General features: G+C 44.1%; 1 protein-coding gene across 2 annotated transcripts in view; it reads right to left on the bottom strand.

Moving 5' to 3' along the window:
- LOC120997694 (rootletin-like) overlaps positions 1–26,267 on the bottom strand; it is a 119,328-nt gene that overhangs the window by 31,003 nt on the left and 62,058 nt on the right. For both annotated transcript variants that reach the window (XM_040427922.1, XM_040427923.1), the window contains 10 exons: positions 24,579–24,654; positions 20,214–20,303; positions 17,547–17,732; positions 14,656–14,846; positions 12,229–12,411; positions 10,740–10,884; positions 7,176–7,322; positions 5,447–5,677; positions 2,860–3,053; positions 2,649–2,776 (listed from right to left, as the gene is read on the bottom strand). In XM_040427922.1, the coding sequence (XP_040283856.1) occupies positions 2,649–2,776; positions 2,860–3,053; positions 5,447–5,677; positions 7,176–7,322; positions 10,740–10,884; positions 12,229–12,411; positions 14,656–14,846; positions 17,547–17,732; positions 20,214–20,303; positions 24,579–24,654 (1,571 nt within the window). The remainder of the gene's footprint in view (positions 1–2,648; positions 2,777–2,859; positions 3,054–5,446; positions 5,678–7,175; positions 7,323–10,739; positions 10,885–12,228; positions 12,412–14,655; positions 14,847–17,546; positions 17,733–20,213; positions 20,304–24,578; positions 24,655–26,267) is intronic.

Genomic DNA, 26,267 nt, shown 5'->3' with positions numbered 1-26,267 from the left:
ATGGCTCCTGCAGCCTTATATCTACTCCTCTATTGTGTTAAAGGGAACCTGTCACCAGTTTTATGGTGTCCTAACTTAGGGCAAGATAAACTAGTGACAGACCCCCTTAGCAAAATGCTGGGTCACTTCCTTTAATTGGCCCGGCCATTTTGCTAAATGGTGCTGTCCTAAACAGCTCCAGCGCGTGCCAATGAGTCCCCATATTCATGAGCTCCTGGCTCTCCCCGCCCATCTGCTTCTGATTCATATGGAAAAAAAATTGTCAATCAGAGGCAGGTGGGCGGGGAGAGCCATGAGCTCATGAATATGGGGACTCATTGGCATACGCTGGAGCCAGGGGCGTACATAGAAATCATTGAGCCCCATATCAAGAATCTGAATTGGGGCACTTAACCCCGCCCCCTAGCCTGGCCCATCCCACCTCCTGCCCTGGCTCCTCCCCTGTCACACCCCCATTTGCAAATAAAGAAATGTATACATGACCTACCACACTGGCGTAATTAGAAATGACTGGGCCCCCACAGGAAATTTTTGAATGTGCCCTCCCAGTAGTCCAGCACCACTGACCGGCAGACTTCTTCCCTAATACAGTCCAATTATCGTCCAATAGACAAGTCATGGAAATATATGCATACTGTAGTATGATATTTTGACATTGTCTATTGGACGATAATTGGACTGTATTAGGGAAAAAGTCAAGGGTCTCTGCCGGTCAGAGGTGCTGGACAACTGGGGGGGCCCCATTTAAAAATGTGCTGTGGGGCCCGTTCAAAGGTTTCCTGTGGGGCCCAGTCATTTCTAATTACGCCAGTGCCAGTAAGAGAGACTGTTATTAGTACAGGAATTTTTTGTTTAATGATCCGGGGTTGGAAAGATAGTGACTGGGGGCAGTCTTACTGTGTGGGCAGGCTGGCAGTGGCACAGGTCCGGACTGGCTGCGGGATGACGGTTTGGCTTGCGACAGTGGCGAGGCTGGCGGGCAGCACAAGTCACTTTTTAACTTCTTCCAAGCTGGGTGCGCGCCTGCTGCCTGCCAGCGATACACTGGGCCAATTAGCAGCAGGATCTTTGCTTCTAATGCTGATTGGCCCAGTGTGTGGTGCTGTTCAGGTACACGAGCCGAGGGAGCGCACAGCCAGGCTGAATCCTAGGGAGCGCGCAGAGTCTGTGAGAGTTCGGGGGGGGGGGAACCTTCAAGCTGAGCCTGCAGTGAGAGCAGTTGCAGGGGGCGGGGCCTTCCATGCGTTCCGGGCCCCCCTGTGTCGCGGGCCCCATAGCAGTTGCATACCCTGCCTATATTGGCGGTACGCCACTGGCTGGAGCTGTTAGAACCTAGCAGCATAAAACTGCTGACAGATTCCTTTAAGGGCTCATGCACTTGAACATATTTTTTTTCCGTGTCCGTTCCGTTTTTTTGCGGACCGTATGCGAAACCATTTATTTCAATTGGTCCGCAAAAAAAAAGGAAGTTACTCTGTGTGCATTCCGTTTTCGTGTGTCTGTATTTCCGTTCAGCAAAAGAATAGAACATGTCCTATTATTGTCTGCATTACGGACAAGCATACTACTGTTCTATTAGGGGCCAGCTGTAAATGTAGTGGTCTCCTTCATTGAACGAGAAGCTGACTTTCCTTCTCGACAATTGGCTGTAACATCCTGCGGTGTAAACCCGCTTTAAGAGGCTGCCCAGCGAGATACACTCCATTTGTACCGTTCCGGACTTTACTTATCAGCATCATGTCATCATGTTTCACTGAGTGCTGAGAGGATTATCTGTGTTGAACATAATTCACATTAATGTTGTGTCTAAAATATGAAAAAAAAAAACTTCATTTTGCACGCAGTAATCTTAGCTGGCTGATTTTCTGAGGACCTATAATTCACTGCCTCCTGTGCTTCATTTTAAATGGACCCTGAAGAATATGTAGTAAAATTGTGCCAGGCTGTCAACCTGGCGTGACCCTTCCTGGACACCATTCCTGAATTCTCTGTACATAAAGACGTGCGAGTATAGCTGTGTGCCGGCCAGGCGATGGGTGTGGCCCACTAAAAGACTGTTATCTTGATGTATGTACATAGCAGATTATTCGCTGACAAACTGTGGCTCCTACAAGTCTCTACGATGCGAGTGATCCTAGGTGATTTTATCATCCAGATGTACATTAACTTAAAGGGGTATTCCCATCACAGACAATGGGGGCATATGCCCCCATTGTCTACAATGAGAACTGAGCAGGGAAATGAACGGAAGGCGCACTGCGCCTGCGTCGCCGCCCTCGATTCATTTCTATGGGGCCGCCGAAAATAGCCGAGCGCTTGCTCGGCTATTTCCATCTGCCCCATAGAAATAAATGGGAGCAGGGGCCGCGCGTGCGCGGTACACTCCCATTCACTTCTATGGGAGCAGTGCTTGGTGGTGGACGAACCCCGGGAAATTCAGGGTCCTCCAGCCGCAGCTCTCCCCGCTCCATTTTCCTTGTAGGTGCGGGTCCCAGAGGTGGGACCCGCACCTATCAGACAATGGGGGCATATCCTACCGATAAGCTCCCATTGTCTGTGATGGGAATACCCCTTGAAATGATTTTACTATAAGAGAACAGTCCAAGTCACGGTCAGAATTATATAACATTCAGATGGGTGGGTGATACCTTGAAGGTTTTGTTTAGCAAGTATTAACGTGTGTATCTCTCCTTCCAGTTGTTCTCGGCGATCTTCCAGCTGGGCCGCCCGGCGCTGGGTATCGTACAAGGTGCTCTCTAGAGATTCCTTCTGTGCCCTAGAAGACCAGGACGGCAAAACATAAGAAAAGGGGTAGAAAGAGCTTCAGCTACTACTGACCAGCAGTAAAAGCAGACTTACCGCAACTGAGCAACTTCATCTTCTTGTTCATGTCTTTCCGCTTCCAGGGTGGCTACCTGAACGCCAAGCTCTGCATTTTGATTGGTCAGCTCTTCGATGCGCTGTCCTGCACGCTGCAAGGCTGATGCTTGTTTCTCCAACTCCCTTCGATTTTCCTGCAACTGATCTTGAAGTGTTTGTACTACTGCATTGGCCTGATGGGTAGCAGAAGAAGCAGAAGAAGGGCTCATGCACAGGAGCGTTGTTGTTTTGTGGTCCACAAATTGCGGATATATATATATATATATAAAAAGAGGACTAAACAAGATGAAAAAACCATCTGCATGCCCTTAGCTGTAATCTTACAACACATGCAGTTCATTCTTTAAAGGAAATTTGTCCCCAGGAAATTTACAGTTAAACCAGTTCTAGTGCTTTATAAGGCTAGCTTAGGCTACTTTCACACTAGCGTTTCTATTTTCCGGTAATGAGATCCATCATAGGGTCTCAATACCGGAGAAAAACGCTTCCCTTTTGTCCCCATTCATTGTCAATGGGGACAAAATGTAACAGAACGGAATGCTCCAAAAAGCTGCAGTTTTCTTTCCGTCATGGGAATCGGACCAAGACGGATCCGTCATGACCCAAAATGTTTAACTCTGACACAATAGAAAATGGATCCGTCCCCCATTGACTTTCAATGGTGTTCATGACAGATCCGTCTTGGCTATGTTAAAGATAATACAACCGGGTCCATTCATAACGGATGCAGGTGGTTGTATTATCAGTAACGGAAGAGTTTTTGCTGAGCCGTGCCGGATTCAGCAAAAACACTAGTGTGAAAGTAGCCTTAGCTGAATGATACTTTAACTTGAATGGTGTATTGAATGCACTGTATTCCCATGCACCCCTTCCACCACAAAAAAGGGTATATGGTTCAATCTCCCTTTTCTCGTCCTCCACCATCATATCAACATGTTTATTAGGCTGCCCTCGCTCCTAATGTTTTAGAGGGTCAGCTCAGCAGCGGGCCCTCACCCATAATGTTTTAGAGGGTCACCAGCATGCCCTCACCCATAATCTTTTTGAGGGTCACCAGCAGGCCCTCAACCATAATGTTTTAGAGGGTCAGTTCAGCAGCAGACCTTCACCCCAAAATTTTTAGATGGTCAGCTTGGCAGCAGGCCCTCGCCCACACAATTTTTTAGATGGTCAGCTCGGCAGCAGGCCCTCTCCCACAACATTTTTTTAGATGGTCAGCTTGGCAGCAGGCCCTCGCCCATAATGTTTTAGATGGTCAGCTCAGCAGCAGGCCCTCACCCACAACATTTTTTAGACGGTCAGCTCGGCAGCAGGCCCTCACCCCTAATGTTTTAGAGAGTCACCAGCAGGCCAGCAAGAATAATTTTTTAAGGGTGTGTATGATGCCCTCCTTTATGTGTAATAAAGGGTGTATTGGAGTGTCGGTCCTAGTAATTTTTGGCAGCCCTTTCACTTAGTGCATAGGCTTTATGAGTGTAGGAGTCCCACTACCTGAACAATTGTACCACAATGTGAATGAGGCCCTCTTTTATGTGATGTACAGGTTGTATCGGAGTGCCTCTTCCTTGTAATTTTTGGCAGCACTTTATATACAAGTAAATATACAGGAAAGAATGTTTCCTAACAATTTTTCCTTTAAAATTGATTTTATCTTCGGTTTGGTGCGTATTATTGTCAGTCTGTAAAAGTGGCGTACTACTCGGACAACATCGTTCCCAGCAGCGACCTGGGAGTCCAAGATGCATCCAGACATCCTCCCCATGCTGTTCCTGAACCATTTCAGTGGTGTTTGCATCAGTTTCTGACCTTTTCCTATGAACCAGACACCCTCCCCTCTTCAGAGCAGGGGGTGCCTGGTTTAATGCTCTGGTTCTCCCATTGACTTCCATTGTGCTCGGGTGATCTGTAGAGCACCCGAGCATCCCAAAGTGTTCTACTCGAGCACCCGAGCACTTTGGTGCTCGACCAACACTACTGATGACCTATCCAGAGGATAGGTCATCAGTTATATAGTCTCAGAAAACCCCTTTAAGTGCACTGAGGCCGGGCTCAAGTCACTCTTTGAACCTTCGCTTCTCCTGCTTGATTGCAGGCAGCAGTACCATCATGGCAAGTGCAGTGAAGATCTCAGAACAAGGATGACCGCTCTGAGATAATCAATGAAGATCTCAGAATGGGGATGACCGCTCTGAGATCTTCGCTGTGCCAGCATATGCACGAGATTTCAGGGCTAGGCATCGAAGCAGTGAGGATGCCTGGCCCTGTCAAAATCATTAGGAGGGGGATTGGCAACATGGAGAGGCGGAGGCGAAATGGTGCATCCAGGTGCTTCAATAACCTAATTTACATATAACTAAAAATAAGAATTTCTCTGCCTCAGTAATATCAATTGCAGAGAAGAAGGGCTCATTTTAGTAATCACAATCAACCCCACCAGGCAGTGTGCGTGATTTAATAGGGTTGGTCACAGTGACAGATGCTCTTTTGCAACTACAGAAAAAAAAAACTATAATTCAGCTACATTGGCCTGAATATTAGTACATCAATGGTTATGAAGCCCCCTTACCTGTGCAAGCTGCTCCTTTAATTTAGCTCTTTCCCTGCGCATGCTATGTAGCTGCTCCTCAGTCCTCTGCTGCTTCTCTTCCACCTCAAGGCACCTCCTTTCCAGTCCGGCTCTTTCCGCCTGCAGCTGAGATACCTCAATCTCCAGTGCTTCCCGCTGCTCCCTCAGTGCAGCACAGCTAGCCTCGCTAACACGCCTGTCCTCCTGCATTAAACTGCGATCAGCCTCCAGCTGAATTAGGGGGGGATAAAAGGGAACCTGATGAATCTTGGTTGCTCCACAATTTAATACATTCTAACATTGTGAATTGTATATATTATACCTTTACCCATCTGTTAAAGGGGTTGTCCAAGTTATATAATAACCCAGGCAACCCCTGTAAACGGCCTAAAAAAACAATCTAATTATTCTCACCTGTTTTTTCCTCTGCTATGTCCTGCACTGCACTTCTGTCCTCACACAGGTCACCGCTGCAGCCAATCACTGGCCTCAGCAGAGACATCCCGTGTACAGGCCGGCGTACTAAGTCCAGCTATTGGCTGCAGCAGTGACTTGTACATGGAATGCCACTGCTGCAGCTAAGAAGAGGATGTCACCGGTGGGAGGACCATAGCGCAGTGCTAGAAGAAACAGCGGAGTAAACAGGTGAGTATTCATTCGTTATTTTACGCCATTAACAGCGGTTGCCCGAGTTTTTATATAACTTGGACAACCCTTTTAAGCCCAAGGGTATTGGATGTAGAACATAATTATGCATGTCTAAAGGTAATGTATTATACTTTTAGGGAAGAGAAATCGGGCAAATTGTTAATGTTTTATCGGCAACATTCAAGAACATTTAAAAGAACCAGAATTTTGAGACACACCAAGATTTAGATAACCAAAAACAAGAGAACAAGATTTAAAATTAATTTCCCTGGTGGTCCAAGGAAGCACCACTAGTTCTTGTAATCTAGGGTGGTGCCACCTTCTTTTGCTCTCTAAGGAAGTATGGAGGTTAAAGGCTGTGCAGGAATTTACTGATGGTCTTTCCTCAGGATAGGACATCAATATCTGATTGGCAGGGGTCCAACACCCTCAACTCCCATCGATCAGCTGATCAGCAATGGCTCAGGAACTACTCAGCTCCATAGATGTAGGTAGTTACTGCAGCACTGGCCCCATTGAAGTGAATGCTGCCGTAACCAGCTCTGTCTACTACAAAGTGGATGGAGGTATGTTGTTCTGGCACTAGAGCTATTCAGGAATAGCTGATGAGTCAGGGTTCACGGTACCAGACTGCCTCCGATCAGATATTGATGGCCTATCCTAAGGTTAGGCCATCAATAGTAAACTTCTAGAATATTCCTGGTGATCTATGGTACAGAGGTCAAGAGTATAAGTGTGAATTTATATCTGGTGGTCTACAGTGTAGCTGACTGGTTAGGGTAGTTTCACATTAGTGTTAAAACTATACAGCCTTCCGGAGTTCATCGTATCCGGCATAGCTGGATAGGGCCCGAGCAACGCCAGACCCTATTGACTATATTATAGTGGTAGGATTCAGCCAGACAAAAATCGGTGCCGGGTCCCATTATAGTCAATAGGCTCTGGTGGGGAAAGGCAGTATCTGTCTAAGGCTAGTGTGAAACTAGTCTTATATTATGATATTTCGCTGGATATATCTTTTATCACAGAACGGATATGGTTGATGTACCTTTAATGTAAGCATGTTATGAGCAAGGCGTACCTGTAAAATCAGACGATTCAACGCCACTTTGTCTTGTGCTAAACCTTCATTCAATGCACCCATTTTGGCCAATGAGTCATTTAGTGTCGCCCGTTCACTGCGCATCTGGTTCAGTGCCAGCTCTAGTTCCGCTCTGCTAGACTCAGCCTGGCATGGAAAGTCGTGTTAAAACCACACAACCAACACCACAGACACTGTGTACTGTTCTTAGATCAATATTATGCATCCCATGCAGAGTTCTTAGACCAAGTAAGATATTCTATGCGGTGCGCCCTGGTTATCATGTTTTTTTGGATTAACACTTAGTAATGGATTAGTTTGTTATTCTTTCGCTGTTGTCTTGTTAACAATGGTGTCCTGCCTATCAAATTTGCTTAACTAGACAGAAATATATTATTAGACAAATTTATATCTACAGTGGGGGAAATAATTATTTGACCCCTCACTGATTTTGTAAGTTTGTCCAATGACAAAGAAATGAAAAGTCTCAGAACAGTATCATTTCAATGGTAGGTTTATTGTAACAGTGGCAGATAGCACATCAAAAGGAAAATCGAAAAAATAACTTTAAATAAAAGATAGCAACTGATTTGCATTTCATTGAGTGAAATAAGTATTTGAACCCTCTAACAAAAAAAGACTTAATACTTGGTGGAAAAACCCTTGTTTGCAAGCACAGAGGTCAAACGTTTCTTGTAATTGATGACCAAGTTTGCGCACATTTTAGGAGGAATGTTGGTCCACTCCTCTTTGCAGATCATCTCTAAATCCCTAAGGTTTCGAGGCTGTCTCTGTGCAACTCTGAGCTTGAGCTCCCTCCATAGGTTTTCGATTGGATTAAGGTCCGGAGACTGACTAGGCCACTCCATGACCTTAATGTGCTTCTTCTTGAGCCACTCCTTTGTTGCCTTTGCTGTATGTTTTGGGTCATTGTCGTGCTGGAACACCCATCCACGACCCATTTTCAGTTTCCTGGCAGAGGGAAGGAGGTTGTCGCTCAGGATTTCACGATACATGGCTCCGTCCATTTTCCCGTTTATGCGAATAAGTTGTCCTGTGCCCTTAGCAGAAAAACACCCCCAAAGCAAAATGTTTCCACCCCCATGCTTGACGGTGGGGACGGTGTTTTGGGGGTCATAGGCAGCATTTTTCTTCCTCCAAACACAGCGAGTTGAGTTAATGCCAAAGAGCTCTATTTTGGTCTCATCAGACCACAGCACCTTCTCCCAGTCACTCTCTGAATCATTCAGGTGTTCATTGGCAAACTTCAGACGGGCCTGCACATGTGCCTTCCTGAGCAGGGGGACCTTGCGAGCCCTGCAGGATTTTAATCCATTGCGGTGTAATGTGTTTCCAATGGTTTTCTTGGTGACTGTGGTCCCTGCTAATTTGAGGTCATTAACTAACTCCTCCCGTGTAGTTCTAGGATGCTTTTTCACCTTTCTCAGAACCATTGACACCCCACGAGGTGAGATCTTGCGTGGAGCCCCAGAGCGAGGTCGATTGATGGTCATTTTGTGCTCCTTCCATTTTCGAACAATCGCACCAACAGTTGTCACCTTCTCTCCCAGCTTCTTGCTAATGGTTTTGTAGCCCATTCCAGCCTTGTGCAGGTCTACAATTTTGTCTCTGACATCCTTGGACAGCTCTTTGGTCTTTCCCATGTTGGGGGGGGGGGGGGGGGGGGTGGGGGGGGGGGGGGGGGGGGGGGGTGAGAGTTTGGAGTCTGCTTGATTGATTGATTCTGTGGACAGGTGTCTTTTATACAGGTGACTAGTTAAGACAGGTGTCCTTAATGAGGGTGACTAATTGAGTAGAAGTGTCTAACCACTCTGTGGGAGCCAGAACTCTTAATGGTTGGTAGGGGTTCAAATACTTATTTCACTCAATGAAATGCAAATCAGTTGCTATCTTTTATTTAAAGTTATTTTTTCGATTTTCCTTTTGATGTGCTATCTGCCACTGTTACAATAAACCTACCATTGAAATGATACTGTTCTGAGACTTTTCATTTCTTTGTCATTGGACAAACTTACAAAATCAGTGAGGGGTCAAATAATTATTTCCCCCACTGTATATTTAAGGGAATCTGCTACCGGGAAACAGGGAGTGCAATCTGCAGGTGGAGATGAGCAGATTGATTTCTATAGTTTTTAGGGAAAAAGTTCGGTAAAACTTGTAATTTATGGATTGAAATCCCTGCTCCTTCTGTGCTTTGGAGTCCAGGAGGTGGTCTCCGTCAGTGACTGGCAGCCAGCTCTGTATGCACACTGATACAAGGAAGGACAGTCACTGAGTGAGACCACCCACTGGACTCCTAAGCATAGAAAGAGCGGGGATTTCAATCAAGAAATTACAAGTTATACTATATATCAATCTGCTCATCCCCAGCTGCTCCATAGCACGTAGTCTACAGATTGGATAGCATTTTCAAGGCGACAGGTTCCCTTTGATTTTATAACAATGCAGTCCATTCTGGCCTGTTCATAGAGACGTAACCTGAGGCAACCATCAGATATGTAATTTCTATCACTACCGTCCACATATGTGGCACCTGGGCCATTGGCCTCCCTAGAAACCAACAGCCCATGTGTGGCTGCGATCCCTGCACCTTCTATTCTACACACACATTGGGGCACATTTACTAATCCTTTAGATGGTGTTAACTTAGGGTACTTTCACACTTGCGGCAGAGGATTCCGGCAGGCAGTTCCGTCGCCGGAACTGCCTGCCGGATCCGTCAAAACGTATGCAAACTGATGGCATTTGTCAGATGGATCAGGATCCTGACCCGTATGACAAATGCATTGAAAGGCCGGATCCGTCTCTCCGGTGTCATCCGGAAAAACGGATCCGGCATTTATTTTTTTCACATTTTTTGTGGTCTGAACATGCGCAAACCATTTTGCCGGAACACTCGGGGCCGGATCCGGCATTAATGCACGTCAATGGGAAAAAATGCCCAATCCGGCATTCCGGCAAGTGTTCCGGAATTTTGGACGGAGATAAAACCGCAGCATGCTGCGGTATTATCTCCGTCCTGAAAAGGCAAAAAGACTGAACTTGAAGACATCCTGAACCATGCTGAACGGATTGCTCTCCATTCAGAATGCATTAGGATAAAACTGATCAGTTCTTTTCTGGTATTGAGCTCCTAGGATGGAATTCAATGGCGGAAAAGTATAACGCTAATGTGAAAGTACCCTAAGACAGGGTGTCCAGACCTGCACCAGATCTATCACAGGGGCTCAGGCTGGATGATAAATGGGGTGCAGGGATAGACTCTTCTCTCTGACTCTATACCAACTACTGGTTGGCTTAGTTTGAGATAGAATTTTACACCACAATTGTGATGTTAATCACTGCATATTGGACCTACCCCTTCCTATAAAACAACACCCATTCAGGCTAAGCCATGCCCCTTTAGAGCACGTCATATAAAATTGCAGACCCTGATTGCACCAAATTTCACCACTTTCAAGACAGATTCTAGAAACCATCTATCATCTGAGACAGAAGTCCTGTGGGACAGGCCTGGCCTGCACTTTCTATTCACATACGCACCTTGCTAAGAGCACTGGACACGGCATCTTTCTCTCCTTGCAGGACATCTCTTTCAAGTATCATCTGACTTAAGCTCTCTCTGACAGTAACCAGGTCTTTCTTCAGCACTGAAACTTTTTCTTCCAACTTCTCTTGGGTCCTTTGTCTATAGTGATATTCAGAATAATATATCAAGAGGTCTCTTGAGTTACACTATAGCTACACTGTTTAATGCAGGGACATGGACACCTTTCTACTGAAATGTTTTTTCGTTCATTTGCTTCCTAAATGCTAAATTAAGTAACGTTCTAAGTAATCTGTATTCAAAATAACTCATCATTCAGTTGTTGTAGAGTCTGCGCAACGCCTCCACATAGTTCTCCTGTTGCTTCCGACATACTGTAGATTGAACAGCCAACTGCTCCTGGCTGTTTCGGCTCTCTCTGCTCTCCCCCCTTTTTGTCAGTGTTAGAGTTAGTAGCTGGGAGGGCGAGGAGGTTGTTAATCACAGATCATGGTGTTATAGGGGGGAAAGGATCTAAGAAGGGAGGGCATCACTACATCACACTTTAGATAGGGAGCAAAGCACGCACAAAGCAGTCTGAAGGGGAAGGGGGATGAATTGCAGAGGCTGTGGATGAGTGTGGAGGAAAAAAAGAGCATTCAAAAGTTTCCACAAAATTTGCTTTACATGTTTTGTGCTTATTTTGAGTTAATGATGTTTTCTTCTCCATTCACATCAGAAACTACTAGTTTCCTATTACTAGATTGCAGCGCATTGAGTGGGGATCATAAAAAAGACAAAACTCAAGAGCTCGGCTTTTAGGTCACGATTTTGACTCCAGAGTGTGAATAAACTGCATTGGGTTTCCAGGAGCAACTATCAGAAACTATAACTAGAAAAATTAGGTTGTACCTCACAATACAGACTAAATAAATATAGGAAAGTATTTAAACATTTATATAAAAGTTATCGTTTTATATAGAATTACACTGGGACCCTCTGAGGTCCACATGATGCTTGTGCCTCAGCTATTCTCTGTAGCTTTATATTTAGCTTCATTCATTTAGTGCAGTGGAGTCAGTGGAGTCAGTGCCATGTGGTGGACAAGTGTGCTTACACAATAAAGACTAATGGGGTCATTTATTAAGACCAGCGTTTTAGACGCCGATCTTAATAGCCCCTTTAGCTCGCGGTGGATCCACCGAAGTTATGTAGAGGTGCCAGCCTCTACATAACTTCGGTGTATCCAGCGCCAGTCTAAATGTAAGCCGACTTCCTTGCTGTCTTACATTTACACCATTTTCTACACCTAAAACAGGCACAGAAAATGATGAATGAGACGGGCCTGCCAGCCCATCCCCACCCACGACACGACCTCTTTTTTTACACCTGGCATGAGCAGGGAAAAGTCGCAGATTGCGGTGCAAATAATCTTTGCGCTGCAATCTGGCCAAAATAGTAAATGACCCCCTAAATGAGAAGAAGTTACTGCTTCCATTTCCTCACCCTCTCTCCAGCTCCTTCTGATTACGTTCCCGCTCCCTGTTGAGTTCTTCCTTTTGCTCTTCCAGAACCTCCCTCTGCCGCAGTAACTCTGTATTCACAGCCTTCAATCTCTCGATCTCCATCAGGGATGCCTCTGCCCTCTGTTTTGCGGTCTCTAAAGACTCTTCTATCTCCTTCTTCTCTCTAAGAAGACAAGAACACATACAATGAATGTTCCTTATATATCACCATATTCTTTAAAAGTGTGCAGGAGTGTAAATAAATGATATAATAAGACTATAAAGAACAAAAAAAAAAAGAGAGATGCCTAAAAAAGTATCGTAGCTGGCAGGATTACACAGTCCTATATGAAATTTTGCAGGGTCATCAGAGAACAGGTCAAATGTTTTTTGGGTCTTCCAGCAGAGGATGGCAATGACATAGAAACAGTTTTATCGTCACCCATCACTCAACTGCCTGAAGTTTTCTCCCAGACTCTATGTTTGATTGACCAATATTCATTCAATGCCTTAGGATTTACTAAAATTATGGAGATATAAGGTAAAAGAGTATCGCTGAAGTCACCAGTTAGTGATGGCTAACCTCCGGCACTCCAGCTGTGGTAAGACTACAAGTCACAAGATGTACACTTGCTTGGCTGTTCTCAGAACTCCATAGAAATGAATGCTGGGAGTGGTAGTTTCACCACAGCTGGAGTGCCGGAGGTTATCCATCACTAACTCGTCCTAAGCGATAGGGTGTACAGTCACAACTGCTGGATGAGTCCACAAAATAGCATCTACCTCTAAAGGTAGTTGACCCACTTCACTGGTATGTTTGTATGCTATGTGTGGTCTGAACCAAGACTCCTATATGAGTCTCATTTTTAATTGTACTAGTAAAGGCTACATTTTATGTCCCCCCCCACCCTGTATTACACTGCCCGATTTTTTGAGATAATTGCTAACAAGCGACCATCTGGCAGTGTAATACTGCCGCTGATTGCCCGATGAAAGAACAAATGTTCGCTCATCGGGCAATCCAAATCTTTTGACATGTTAAAAAATTATCGTAAGCAGGAGGCAGATTGTGGCGTGGTGTCTAATAACGATTTGCCGCCGGCAAACCACTAGACTGGGGACGAGTGATGGCATAGCGATCACTCCTCCCCATGCTGCGGAGGAAATCACTGCATGCAATAGCGGCAGGAATTTCTTCTACCTGGTGCAAATGTGTCCATTGTAAAAGGTACTTCATTGAACTTCATATCAAAACAAAACTGGCATCTTGTATTAGTTCTACCACCAGGTACTAGTCCTAAAGTTTTCACTCAAACCTTGAGCAAGTAGTCCCCCTCATTCAGATCTATGGGCTCTTTCTAAAGGTCTCCTGCTACTCCATTCACCTACTGGCACAGACGCCATGAACTGCTTCCTATTTGACTCTGTTCTGTTAAATACCAAGCAACATTGGGTCGAGTCTGACTCTCATATCATGCATTATACCTGGAAGACAGGACAGCTCCAACACTTCCAGCCCCACAGCAATATTTAATTTGCCCTTTTCTCTTTCTTACTCTATCTGTTATTTTCTATTTCTCTTTATATTTTCTAGTGTCTAAAAAGGCCATTGAAAATTCACCCAATTAAAAAGTTAAACTCTTGACATAATGCTTTCTATATGTTCTATTAGGACATCAGAGATGGAGCAGGATTGCCAACCAGAATTTCTTTTTTCTGGACAACTTATCCCAAAATCACAGCCAGTCAACATTTTTTACCTACAAATTGGAAAACCATAATGAATGATAAAAATTATAAGTAATGCAGGTCTATAGCTCAATATAATGATACTAACTCATTCCCAGGATTCACTGACAGCCTCAAAAAAATTCACGGACACATCTATTTTTTTTTTGACGGACACAGGAAAAAAGTCACGTATTTTTACAGACTGTCCAGAAATTTTTGGACGGTTGGCCAACCTGAGATGGGGTCACCTGCTCAGAACAACCCTCTATATGGCAAAGTGGAGATCAGAGTATGTGGCATGTTTACATATTACATGGTTGGCCATTTATCTGAATACCTGGCATGTAATACCCCATTTCTCCTGCAGTGGCCACTGCAGGGAAACTGTATGGCCAGTAGCAGCCTCCTCTAGCGATCACAAGTGGTTTCTGAGCTGTTTCAATCAGCTGAACACCACACTGGATTCAATTGAGAAAGATCAAGATGAGGCAACCCCTATAAATTAAATAGCATGATATTCCCTGTAAAAACTCACCTCTAACAGCTGACCCCACACCATCAGTGTACGTTAATGCAGAGGAAATAAAATAATAGTATCTAGTTAACATACTCATATTAAAATGTAATTAAAAAAACACATGTTGCAATTCCAGGGCGAACATCAGACACGAACTGTCATAAACCCAAACTAATGTACCTGTTCAGAGATTCCAGACTGGACTGACACCTCTGAGATTCCTGTTTTATGTTCTCCAGTAGATTACTGATCTCATCCTTCTCCCTCTTTAACTTATGGCCTCTTCTCTCTGAGTCTTGCAGACTCTCCGACAGCTGCCTCTTGGTGTCCTCCACCGACTGTAGTGCACTCGCCAATTCAGAGAGCAGCTCCTGCACAAGAACAAGCACAGTGAATGGCTACATACAGATAGACTTTTAGGTTGTACATGCCCAAGCTATGTGGTCCAAAGCCAGAAATAATTAGGGTCACACGGATGTATTTTTGGTCCTCATCCAATCCGCTTTTTTTGCAGATAGGATGCGAACCCATTCATTCACATCCTTATGTCCGTTCCACAGCCCCTCAAGAAAGATAGAACATGTCCTATTCTTGTCCTTTTTGCAGACAAGCATAGGCATTTTTACAAAGGATCCGCAAAAAAAAAAAAAAAGAATGCAACACGGATGTCACAAGGATGTCATCCGCGGACCGCAAAGAGTAACAACTGGGGAAACAGATAATATATATTTCTTTGAGTACTGGCATCATTCCAGGTAAAAGACAGAGGGCATTGTGATATATAAGCCACTATGTAATTTGACCTCAGTGGCCACATTTTAGATCCATTTTTCTAGTATCAGGCATAGCTTTGTCTGCAGAACACTAAGGGGTCATTTATTATCATATATACAACAGTTTTCTGTATACGGTATCTGTCACAGATTGCGGCGCAAAGGTTATTTGCGCCGCAAGCTGCAACTTTTTCCCCCCCTCACGCCAGGTCTAAAAAAGGGACGTGGTGTGGGAGGGGAAAGGGACAGACCAGCAGGCCCATCTAATTTTTCATCTTTTACGCCTGTTGTAGGAGTAGAAAATGGTCTAAATTTAAGCCAGCAAGGAAGCCTTGCTTAGATTTAGACGGCGGTGGAATGTGCCAAAGTTATGTAGAGGCCGGCGCCGTCTAAATCGCTGGTCTTAATAAATGACCCCCTAAATTTCTATATTCATGGAACCAGCTTGAGGGGACATAGCCGAAAAGCAATATACAAATTTAGTAACAACCTAAAGTAGTAGGTCGTGGCATTTAATTGATTTTAATTGGGGCTAATGTGTGCCACAAAAACATTTTCTACACCACCACTAGCAGATTCAACAAGATGTGTAACTTGTAGTCCTAGGTCGGTGCCTTCTCAAACAGCTAATCTATGGGGGTCTTGGGTGTTGGACCCCCACCGGTCAGATACTGATGAGCTATCCACAGGATAGGTCAGCAGTATATGTCTAGGAAGACCCCTTTAATATGCTTCCCTTATAGTACTGGTCTCCTCTTATGGTCCCTTTCAAGCTCCTGTGCACTCTCTGCACTTCCTATAGTTACGCCATTGGCTTGAACCCTTTATGTAAGGCTGGATCGATATGGGATTCATACCAAATTCTCCATTCAACATTTGCACAGTGAAAATTTTATTTTTCAAAGGCAATGTGACAGTGTTTCCCATCTTCAGCTGTCCAGTTTTGCTTAGCTGGTGCCCAGCTCAGGCTCTGATTCCTGTTTATAGCTGACACAAAAGCATGATACACATGAAGTATATTTTGTTCTCCACTATGCTAATGCATGGGTTGAGTTCTGTCACTTTCCTGTCTGCTTGAACCATTCTCAGGGTATTTTTTGCCCACACCAATTAAGATCTCTGCAATCTGTTTGTGTACTTGTGTGTGTAAAAAGCATCAAAGGTCAATTTCTGATAGACTCAAACCACCAAGAATGACACCTACAGTTGTTCCATGGTCATTCTGGTGACTGGTCTGAACATCAGAGGAATCTCTGGACCATGCCTCATGTTTCGGTCTGTGTTGAGTTGCTGACACATTGGCTTACCAAATATTGATGGCATAGAGCAGATGGACCTAATAGGGAAGCACATTTGAAAGCTCTCTGACATATCTATGTACAGTGAGGAACAGAAGTATTTGAACACCCTGCGATTTTGCAAGTTCTCCCACTTAGAAATCATGGAGGATGATCCAGAGGAGAAAGTCATGTGGTCAGATTAAACTTTTTGGTCTAAACTTCACTCGTCGTGTTTGGAGGAAAAAGAAGGATGAGTTGCATCCCAAGAACACCATCCCTACTGTGAAGCATGGGGGTAGTAGTATCATGCTTTGGGGGTGCTTTTCTGCAAAGGGGACAGGATGACTGCACTGTATTAAGGAGAAGATGAATGGGGCCATTTGTTGTGAGATTTTGAGCAACCACCTTCCCTCAGAGCATTGAAGATGGGTCGTGGCTGGGTCTTCCAACGTGACCACGACCCGAAGCACACAGCCAGGATAACCAAGGAGTGGCTCCGTAAGAGCCAGGCTCCAGACGTAAACCCAATAGAACATCTTTGGAGGGAGCTGAAACTCTGTGTTGCTCAGCAACAGCCCCGAAACCTGACAGATCTAGAGGAGATCTGTGTGGAGGAGTGGGCCAGAATCCCTGTTGCAGTGTGTGCAAACCTGGTCAAGAACTACAGGAAACGTTTGACCTCTGTAATTGCAAACAAAGGCTTCTGTACCAAATATTAACACTGATTTTCTCAGGTGTTCAAATACTTATGTTCAGCAGTGCAAGACAAATACATTCTTTAGAAATCATACAATGTGATTTCCTGATTTTTTTTATTTTATTTATTCTGTCTCTCAGGTGGTAATGCACCTACAATGTGACTTTCAGACCCCTCCATGATTTCTAAGTGGGAGAACTTGCAAAATCGCAGGGTGTTCAAATACTTCTGTTCCTCTCTGTATATGACAAATTGACTATGATCTAAGATGCTCTTATGTAAAACTGCCCCACAATGACTTTCTACATGGTCCCTCCTTACCTTCTCCCTCTCCTGGCGTCTTTGCAGAGCATTCTGTACTGCCTTAATGGCCGTGTCTTGTCTATGAGGTGAACGCATACGAGTAGGAGATCTCCTGCTAGACGGAGATACAGAACGTCGCAATTCATCATCAGCATTTCTGTCTTCTATATTCAAGGTATCCGGCATTACATCTGCTTGACACATCTGAAAATAGTGAAACACTTAAATATCATGGCGAAGCAGGTAAGTATGTCTATACACATTCATCAAATGTCTTAGGGTGGGTTCACATCACGTTTTATGCCTCCGTTTGACATTTACGTTACAAAAAAAAGGATACAAAAAAAGTAGCACAACACGTTCTTGCACAGTCCAGGAAAAAAAATTATACTTTTTTTTTTTTACAATGGAACTCTATGGTGAACGGGTGCCACTGTACGGCATCAGTCTGAGGCATCCATTTAACGTATACCATTTTGTATGCATTAAACGGATGAGAAAAACGTGATGTGAACCCACCCTTATGCAACCATTGTGGCATATAAAAGTTGCAAATTATGGTGCACACCATATTTGCACAATAATTTGCAACTTTCCACTTCAGTTGCCACTTTTTCACCAAAAAAGTAGGTAGGTCTTAGCAGAAGAGTCGTGTCCTCCCGCTGCCCAATGGATTTACTGACAAAGATTTGAACACAGACTGCCTGGAAATGCATTTATTAAGAGGCCTGTGCCTCTTTATAAATTTGGCACATTCTACACCATTGGACTTTGTAATGCCAGTCTTAGTATATCTACCCTGGCTGGTTAGAGCAGGAGCCTACCTGTTGATCCCTGTCCCTTATCATTAACCCTTTCCCTTTTGCTAAGCTCCAAACGTGGTCCAGGCACCATCATTCACTTCTAGGTTTATTGTTTATTGTCAATAAAACACAAGTTATACCTACTCTATTCCCAGATAACTACAAATCAATCTGCTCAGCTCCTCCTGATCTATAACCTGCTATCTACAGACAGGACACCATGTTAAACATGACATAGATACTAAAAAAAATTAACTTGCCCTTTGAAAAGGCTCATAGTGTACAGAGAGCTGGTAAGGGACATGAAAGTGCTAGATGGAGGAATATGTATATATAATGCACATAAAACAACAGTCTGACTCCAAGCTAAAAAAACAAAAAACCTTCAAATACTAGGCATCACTATCCAACATTACCAAAACATAACACTGAATACAAAATCCAATTCACCTCCCAATAATTAATATTTCATAAACATTTTAATCATTTTCAGTTCTAAGTTGTGGTCTCATCCTAACATAACTAGATCGTCCTCTGGAAGAAGATCAGTGTATGTTCCCATTTCAATATTAGAAAACTATAACTGCTTATTATGCAAGGGTTAAAGAGAACCAGTCTGCTCTCCTGGCATCTTAGTAAATACTTATATTGTTAATGAAATAACAATCCTGGAGCATCTTTTTCTAGAACATAAGGTTGAGCCTTCCCTCTGCTATTCCTCCTAAACATTTAGAATACCAGTTCAGGATGTGTCCCTTCATACCCACATACACACTTCTTTGACAGGAGGAACGGCCGTGCCAAGCTCTCAATTTTTTTATACATTTCCGGGAGACGTAATAAAGAAATGGCACAGTGCAGATTTCTAAGTAACAGTGCTCCAGAGTAGTGTGACAGGTCTTATTTAGAGGGGTTGTCCAAGATTCTGATATTGATGGCCTTTCCTCAGGACACCTATACTCCGACACGCCGCTGATCAGGTGCCACTCAAACTACACTGCTCCGTCCATTGTGTGTAGTGGATGGAGCTGGTAACTGCAGTGCTGCTCCCATTGAATGAATGCCAGCAGTGCTACAATTATCAGCTCTGTCCACTACACACAATGGGACAGAGCTGTGTAGTTCCGGCACCAACTTCCGACGCTGCAGCTACTCTTAAACAGCTGATCAGCAGGGGTGCGGGTTCCTGGATCCCCTCCAATATGATATTGATGGTCTTTCCTGAGGAGAGGCCATCAATATAAAAATCTTGGACAACTTATGTTGTCACATTTGAAGGCAATTTTTTTTATGATTGCTCATGATATGATTTTACTCATATTTGACAAAAAAAAAATCATATTTTCAATTAGCCTTTATTAAAAATACAGAGCCATTCTGTCACAAAGGGTTAACAGTTATTTTTGTTAACTGTGTGACTGCTACTTTCACTTTCACTTTGTACTGGTCAACTTTTATCTAAACTACTGAGAGGTCATAAACACTTATTAAGCCTCTGTTCTTATCAGTAAGATAAGAATTGAGCTTTGATGAGTGTTTATAATGTCAGGGACCAGAGATAAGGAGCCTGTCTGCTCCTCAGATGACGGAAAAGACAGAAAATCCACAGGCAGCTAGTAGAGCATCTCAGCTCTGTACAGAAAAAAGGATTCCATATTGTTAATAAAGACCAACTGAAAAAAATGATTTTAGCTGAAAATAAGTACAATGCAATAATAAAAACAATTGCCTCCAAAGGTGTACAAAGCTTTTAAGGCTTATTTGCTAAAATCTAAAAGCTCTGGGGTCACTAAGAGATCATTGGCAAGAGCTAAAAATGTTAATTTAGGCTGCAAACCCTCTGTGTATAAGGCATCTAGTAGATTTTACATACAATGCATACCTGAGTGATGGAATTTAAGTTCTGCTGTAGTGATTCACATTCCTCTCTGACACCTTCCAGCTCTTGCCAGGTGTTACAGCCAGTGTTTTCCTGCAACAAATAGGACATAGATGACATGCATATCTGGTGCCACTGTTTTAATTTTTGTAGTAGGTTATTTTTCTACTTAATTTTGTTCAAGGTGATGTATGTATACCTCAGATTTGAAATTGATGTATACAGATTTTTTTTAGTGAATGGATCCAAAAAAATAAAAAATAGCATGCCCCACCAGCCTCCATACAGCCAGTATATGGCAGTGCATAGGGGCTCCGTGTCTCTGGGTGCACATGTCTGCATTAATATGTGCATTGTGATCCTCTCTTTCAGAACACTATTGGGGGCTCATGCGCCTGGATCCTCATTACCATGCTTTTAAGATGAATACATGAACAATAATAATAATAATATTTATATAGCGCCACCATACAAGGTTCATGTACAAAACAGAAGTAACTGGCCAATATACAACTGAAACACTAGGAGTCAGGGTCCTGCTCGCAAGAGCTTACAATCTATGAGGAATTGGGGGTGACACATAAGGTAGTTAATTGTGATAAGTAGGATTCAAGCCATTATTAAACTGACAGGAGTGGTGCTGGACGATCTGCTTCGGGTTTGGGACTACTAGAGGATTGAGTTTTAGGCCAGAGGAGTTGGTGGGGAGAGGTTTAGTCGGGGAATAGTCAGTTTAGGTAGCTTGATAAGCCTGCCTGAAAAGATGTGTTTTTTTAGGCACGTTTGAAAGTGGAAAAGTTGTGAATTGACCTAGTATTCCGGGGCAGAGTATTCCAGAGAGTAGGTGCAGCTCGAGAAAAATCTTGAAGACGGGAGTGAGAGGTACGCATTATGGAGGATGTTAATCTTAGGTCGCTAACAGAATGGAGAGCACGAGTAGGGTGGTAGATGGAGATGAGGGAGGAGATATATGGAGGTGCAGCACTGTGGAGGGCTTGTGGGTGAGGGGGAGAAGCTTGAACTGTGTTCTGTGGTGGATGGGCAACCAGTGAAGTGACTGGCACAGGCTAGTAGCATCAGTGTAGCGGTTTGGATGGATAGATGAGCCTGGCTGCAGCATTTAGGACAGACTGAAGGGGGAGAGTTTAGTGAGAGGGAGACCGATTGTAATGAGTTGCAGTAGTCAAGACGAGAATGAATCAAGACCTATTAATTTCTATGGGGCATGCGTTGCGTGAAAAACGTAGAATGTAGAACATGCTGCGATTTTCACACAACGCACAAGTGATGCGTGACAATCACCGCTCATCAGAACAGCCGCATTGAAGTGAATGGGTCCGGATTCAGTGCGGGTGCAATGCGTTCACCTCACGCATTGCACCCGTCCGGAATTCTCGCCCGTGTGAAAGGGGCCTTAGGGTTAATTCTGTGATTGATAAGAAGAAGCAAAGGTTTTGGACCTTCCGTCCAATAAAGACTGTAGGTGATTTTTAAAATATTTTTGACACATATAGGTAAAAAAAATTAAAATAAATTATAGGTGTGCTTTATTTTTCTAAGCTGCATTACAAAGGTAATAACTGTAATCCAAATCTCCACAGACTGATTTAGAAGAAATATGAGAAATATCCTTAGCCTTATATAAATAGATAATCATACAACTTAACCTGGAAAAAAATGTCCGCTATGAGTGACTTAATGTTCCACAGAAAACCTTGCTTCACTCAATGCCTCAGTTTTATGGCCCTTTTATTAAGTGTCTGCAGGTGACAGTGCTAACAGCAAATCCCTGGAGAGCGATGCTGGAAAGTGTCCGTCAAATACAGTAATCGCTCTGTGAAAAAGAAGGATCTCTCAGGACTTCACAGTGAATCCATCTAGAATGTGCTGCTTCATTAGCCGAGTGTGAAGCACCATAGCTGATCCCTCCATGAGGGGTCCACAACACACCTGCAAGCATCTGACGGGGTGAAAGTTAATAGCGTGGTATTTGTAATACTTTAGGTTTAACCCTTGGACTGCTGATTGTAGGAAGAAACAACGGCACGAAGGGGAAGCAAAATGAATGCATGGATACTTCATAGGAATTATTCCTAAGGGTTTGTCTCATGAAGGCAACCCTTGTCCATACACCCTATTAGGTCATGTGGATGTCATAATGGGGATGGGGTGTTTCCTGCTTGGGACCCCCAACTCCCTGATGAGCCCGAAGAGACAGTTCTGTAAAAATGCCACCAGCTTTGGTAGACCTAGCCCATCCATATATAACACTAGCTGAAGGACCCGGCTTTGCACGGGTATATTTTATCTATTTCATTTAATGTTTGTGTGTGTCGCTAAAAGATATCCACAGTATCCACTATAACAGTGACATCTACAGTACCCCGCCCCTTTAACAGTGACCTTCACAGCACCCTCCCCTTTAACAGTGACCTTCACAGTACCCAGTCTCGTTAACAGTGATTTCCACAATAAACGTCCTGCTTAACTGTGACCTCTACAGAGCTCCATTCCCATAAAATGTGACCTCTACAGCACCCCGCCCCTTAACACTGACCTCCATAGCGGTCGTCCCCTTAACAGAGACCTCCACAGCACCCGCACCATTTGACAGTGACCCTCACAGCATCCCGCCCCCCTTATCAGTGACCTCACAGCAGCCCGCCCCTTTAACAGTGACCTCCATAGCAGCCACCCCTTTATTAGTGACCTCCACAGCGGCCTCCCCTTTACCCCATCTCCTTAACAGTGATTTCCACAACACCCCGTCCCCTTAACAGTGGCCTATACAGCAATCTGCCCCTTAACAGTGACCTCCACAGCAGCTCGCCCCTTTATTAGTGACCTCCACAGTACCCCATCTCCTTAGCAGTGATTTCCACAACATTCCGTCCCCTTAACAGTGGCCTCTACAGCAATCTGCCCCTTAACATTGACCTCCATAGTGGACCATCGCCTTAACTGTGACCTCCACAGCAGCCTGCCCCTAGGGTGGCCAGAGGTCCAGTTTTAGGCTGGACAGTCCAGCTTTCAGACTCCCTGTCTTCCGTCCAGCACAGGCCCTGGAAGGACACAGGGATGTCCTTTTGAAGAGCTCACTCTCAGACAGCAGCACTGCTGTCTGACCATGATATGCAGGGAGAAAGTCACCCTCCCTCCCACCCCTGCAGTTGACAGAAGTTGATTTTTACCTTCATTTTTTCAATCCCCGTCAGCTGCGGAGTGGGAGGGGGCGTGGCTTAGTGGGACCTGGGGGCGGGTTTTTAAGTCCGTCTTTTGAGGGTGGCCTGAATGGCCACCCTACCTGCCCCTTAACTGTGACCTTAACAGCACTTCGCTCTCTTAACAGTGTCATCCACAGCGCCCTGCCCCTTTAAAGCTGACTTACAGCAGTAAAGAAAAATGGCTGGGTTGTGATGGAAACCTGGTGTAGAACTGTGTGTATGTGGAGACTAAGGACCTGTTGGAAGTTTCCTACTACTGCCCCCAACTATTCCATGAGCCAGAAGAAACTCCTCGATTTTCACACAAAAAAGATAGGCCATGTTTTTTTCACCATGGAACTGTGGGTGGAAAATCTGCAGAGTACTACAGAACCAGCAAAGTTGATGAGATTTTATAAAATCAATTCCACACCCTGCAGAAAAAAAAATCTGTTGTGTAATTGACCTGCAATGCAGATCTTAAAAGGGGTTTTCCATGTTCCTGATATTCATGACCTATAGTTGGGATATTTGATCAATTAAAAGTCTGACACCCCGCACCCCGCACCCCCACGATCATCTGTCCCCTGCAGCCTCTGATGCTGGAACTAGCGCTTTGAATGGAGCAGGAAGCACAATTCCGTTCAAAGTGTGGTGGCCACACTGGGGTACTGCAGCCCTGCTCCTAATGAAGTGAATGACAGCTGAGCTGCAGTTACCCAGCATGGCCACTACACTTTGGACGGAGCTGTGTTTCAAGTTCAATTCAAAGCGCTAGTCCCAGCATCAGGGGCGGCAGGGAACAGCTGATCGGTGGAGGTGTCAGAGCCACACTGATCGCATATAAATATATTAATTAGGAATCAGGAGCCTGGAAAATCGCTTTAAATCCTCAGCCTGTCAATTGATGCTGTGGTTTTCCACTGTGGATTTTGTCCTTCGCAATACATGTAACACATCGGGATTTTGGCACAGATCTGTTGAGGATATTGGCACAGAATCATGCAAAATCTACTGTGGCATTTCTTCTGGAGAAAATCGGGTAAATAAAAATAGGTCAGCTGAATAAAAAAAATTCCACAAACAAAAAAACCTACACCAGTGTAAAGCTGGGCAAAATAAATACCCACTGAATATTAAATGTTTTAGGACCCAGTTAACTTACTAGTCTTTGCTTTTCCTTCTCCATCCTGCTGTTCTCTTCTTTCAGCTTGTCAGCTTTCATAGACAGCTCCTTGATTCTGTCAGAAAACAGTGTAAAACAACAAAGTATTACACTCATATCAACATACTGTATATAAGTGCTTGCTTTGGTACAAGGGACAGGGAAAAGTTGCCTATACACACTTACACAGAGAATGCTATCAATCACTGATAACACCTCCCCTGTTTACAACTATCAGTGACTGACAGCTATCTCTATATACACACTTACACAGAGAATGCTATCAATCACTGATAACACCTCCCCAGTGTACAACTATCAGTGACTGACAGCTATCTCCGTATACACACTTACACAGAGAATGCTATCAATCACTGATGACACCTCCCCTGTGTACAGCTATCAGTGACTGACAGCTATCTCCGTATACACACTTACACAGAGAATGCTATCAATCACTGATGACACCTCCCCTGTGTACAGCTATCAGTGACTGACAGCTATCTCTGTATACACACTTACACAGAGAATGTTATCAATCACTGATAACACCTCCCCTGTGTACAGCTATCAGTGACTACCAGCTATCTCCGTATACACACTTACACAGAGAATGTTATCAATCACTGATGACACCTCCCCAGTGTACAACTATCAGTGACTACCAGCTATCTCCGTATACACACTTACACAGAGAATGTTATCAATCACTGATGACACCTCCCCAGTGTACAACTATCAGTGACTGACAGTTATCTCTGTATACACACTTAGGGCTCATGCACACGACCGTATGTATTTAGCGGTCTGCAAAAAACGCATCCGCAAAAAATACGGATGACGTCCGTGTGCATTCTGTATTTTGCAGAACGAAACAGCTGGCCCCTAACAGAACAGGACTATCCTTATCTGTAATGCGGACAATAATAGGACATGTTCTATTTTTTTGCAGAACGGAAATACTTACATACGGAAACGGAATGCACACAGAGTAACTTTAGTTTTTTTTGCTGTCCCATAGAAATGAATGGTTCCGCATACGGTCCGCAAAAGAAACAGAAAGGATACGGAAAAAATATAAGTTTGTGTGCATGAGCCCTTACACAGAGAATGCTATCAATCACTGATAACACCTCCCTGTGTACAGCTATCAGTGACTGACAGTTATGTATACACACTTACACAGAGAATGGTATCAATCACCAATAACACCTCCCTGTGTACAGCTATCAGTGACTGACAGTTATATATACACACTTACACAGGGAATGCTATGAATCACTGATATCACCTCTCGAGTATACAGTTATCAGTGACTGACAGCTATCTCTGTATATACACTTACACAGAGAATACCATCAATCACTGATAATACCTCCCTGTGTACAGCTATCAGTGACTGACAGCTATCTCTGTATATACACTTACACAGAGAATACCATCAATCACTGATAATACCTCCCTGTGTACAGCTATCAGTGACTGACAGCTATCTCTGAATACACACTTAGGGTCCATTCACACGTCCGTAATTTAGGTCCGCATTCGTTCCACAATTTGCGGACCCATTCACTTTCAAATGGGGCTGGAACGGATGCAAATCCACATTTCCTGGATCCGCACATTTTCGGGATCTGCATCCATTTTTTCGAAGTACGTTTTTTCGGGATCGCACATTGCAGGTGTCCG

This window comes from Bufo bufo, chromosome 4 (assembly GCF_905171765.1).
Source record: "Bufo bufo chromosome 4, aBufBuf1.1, whole genome shotgun sequence".
NCBI classification, from domain to species: Eukaryota; Metazoa; Chordata; class Amphibia; order Anura; family Bufonidae; genus Bufo; species Bufo bufo.
Note: the sequence above shows the minus strand (reverse complement) of the source record. Positions and strands in the feature narration are given on the sequence as shown.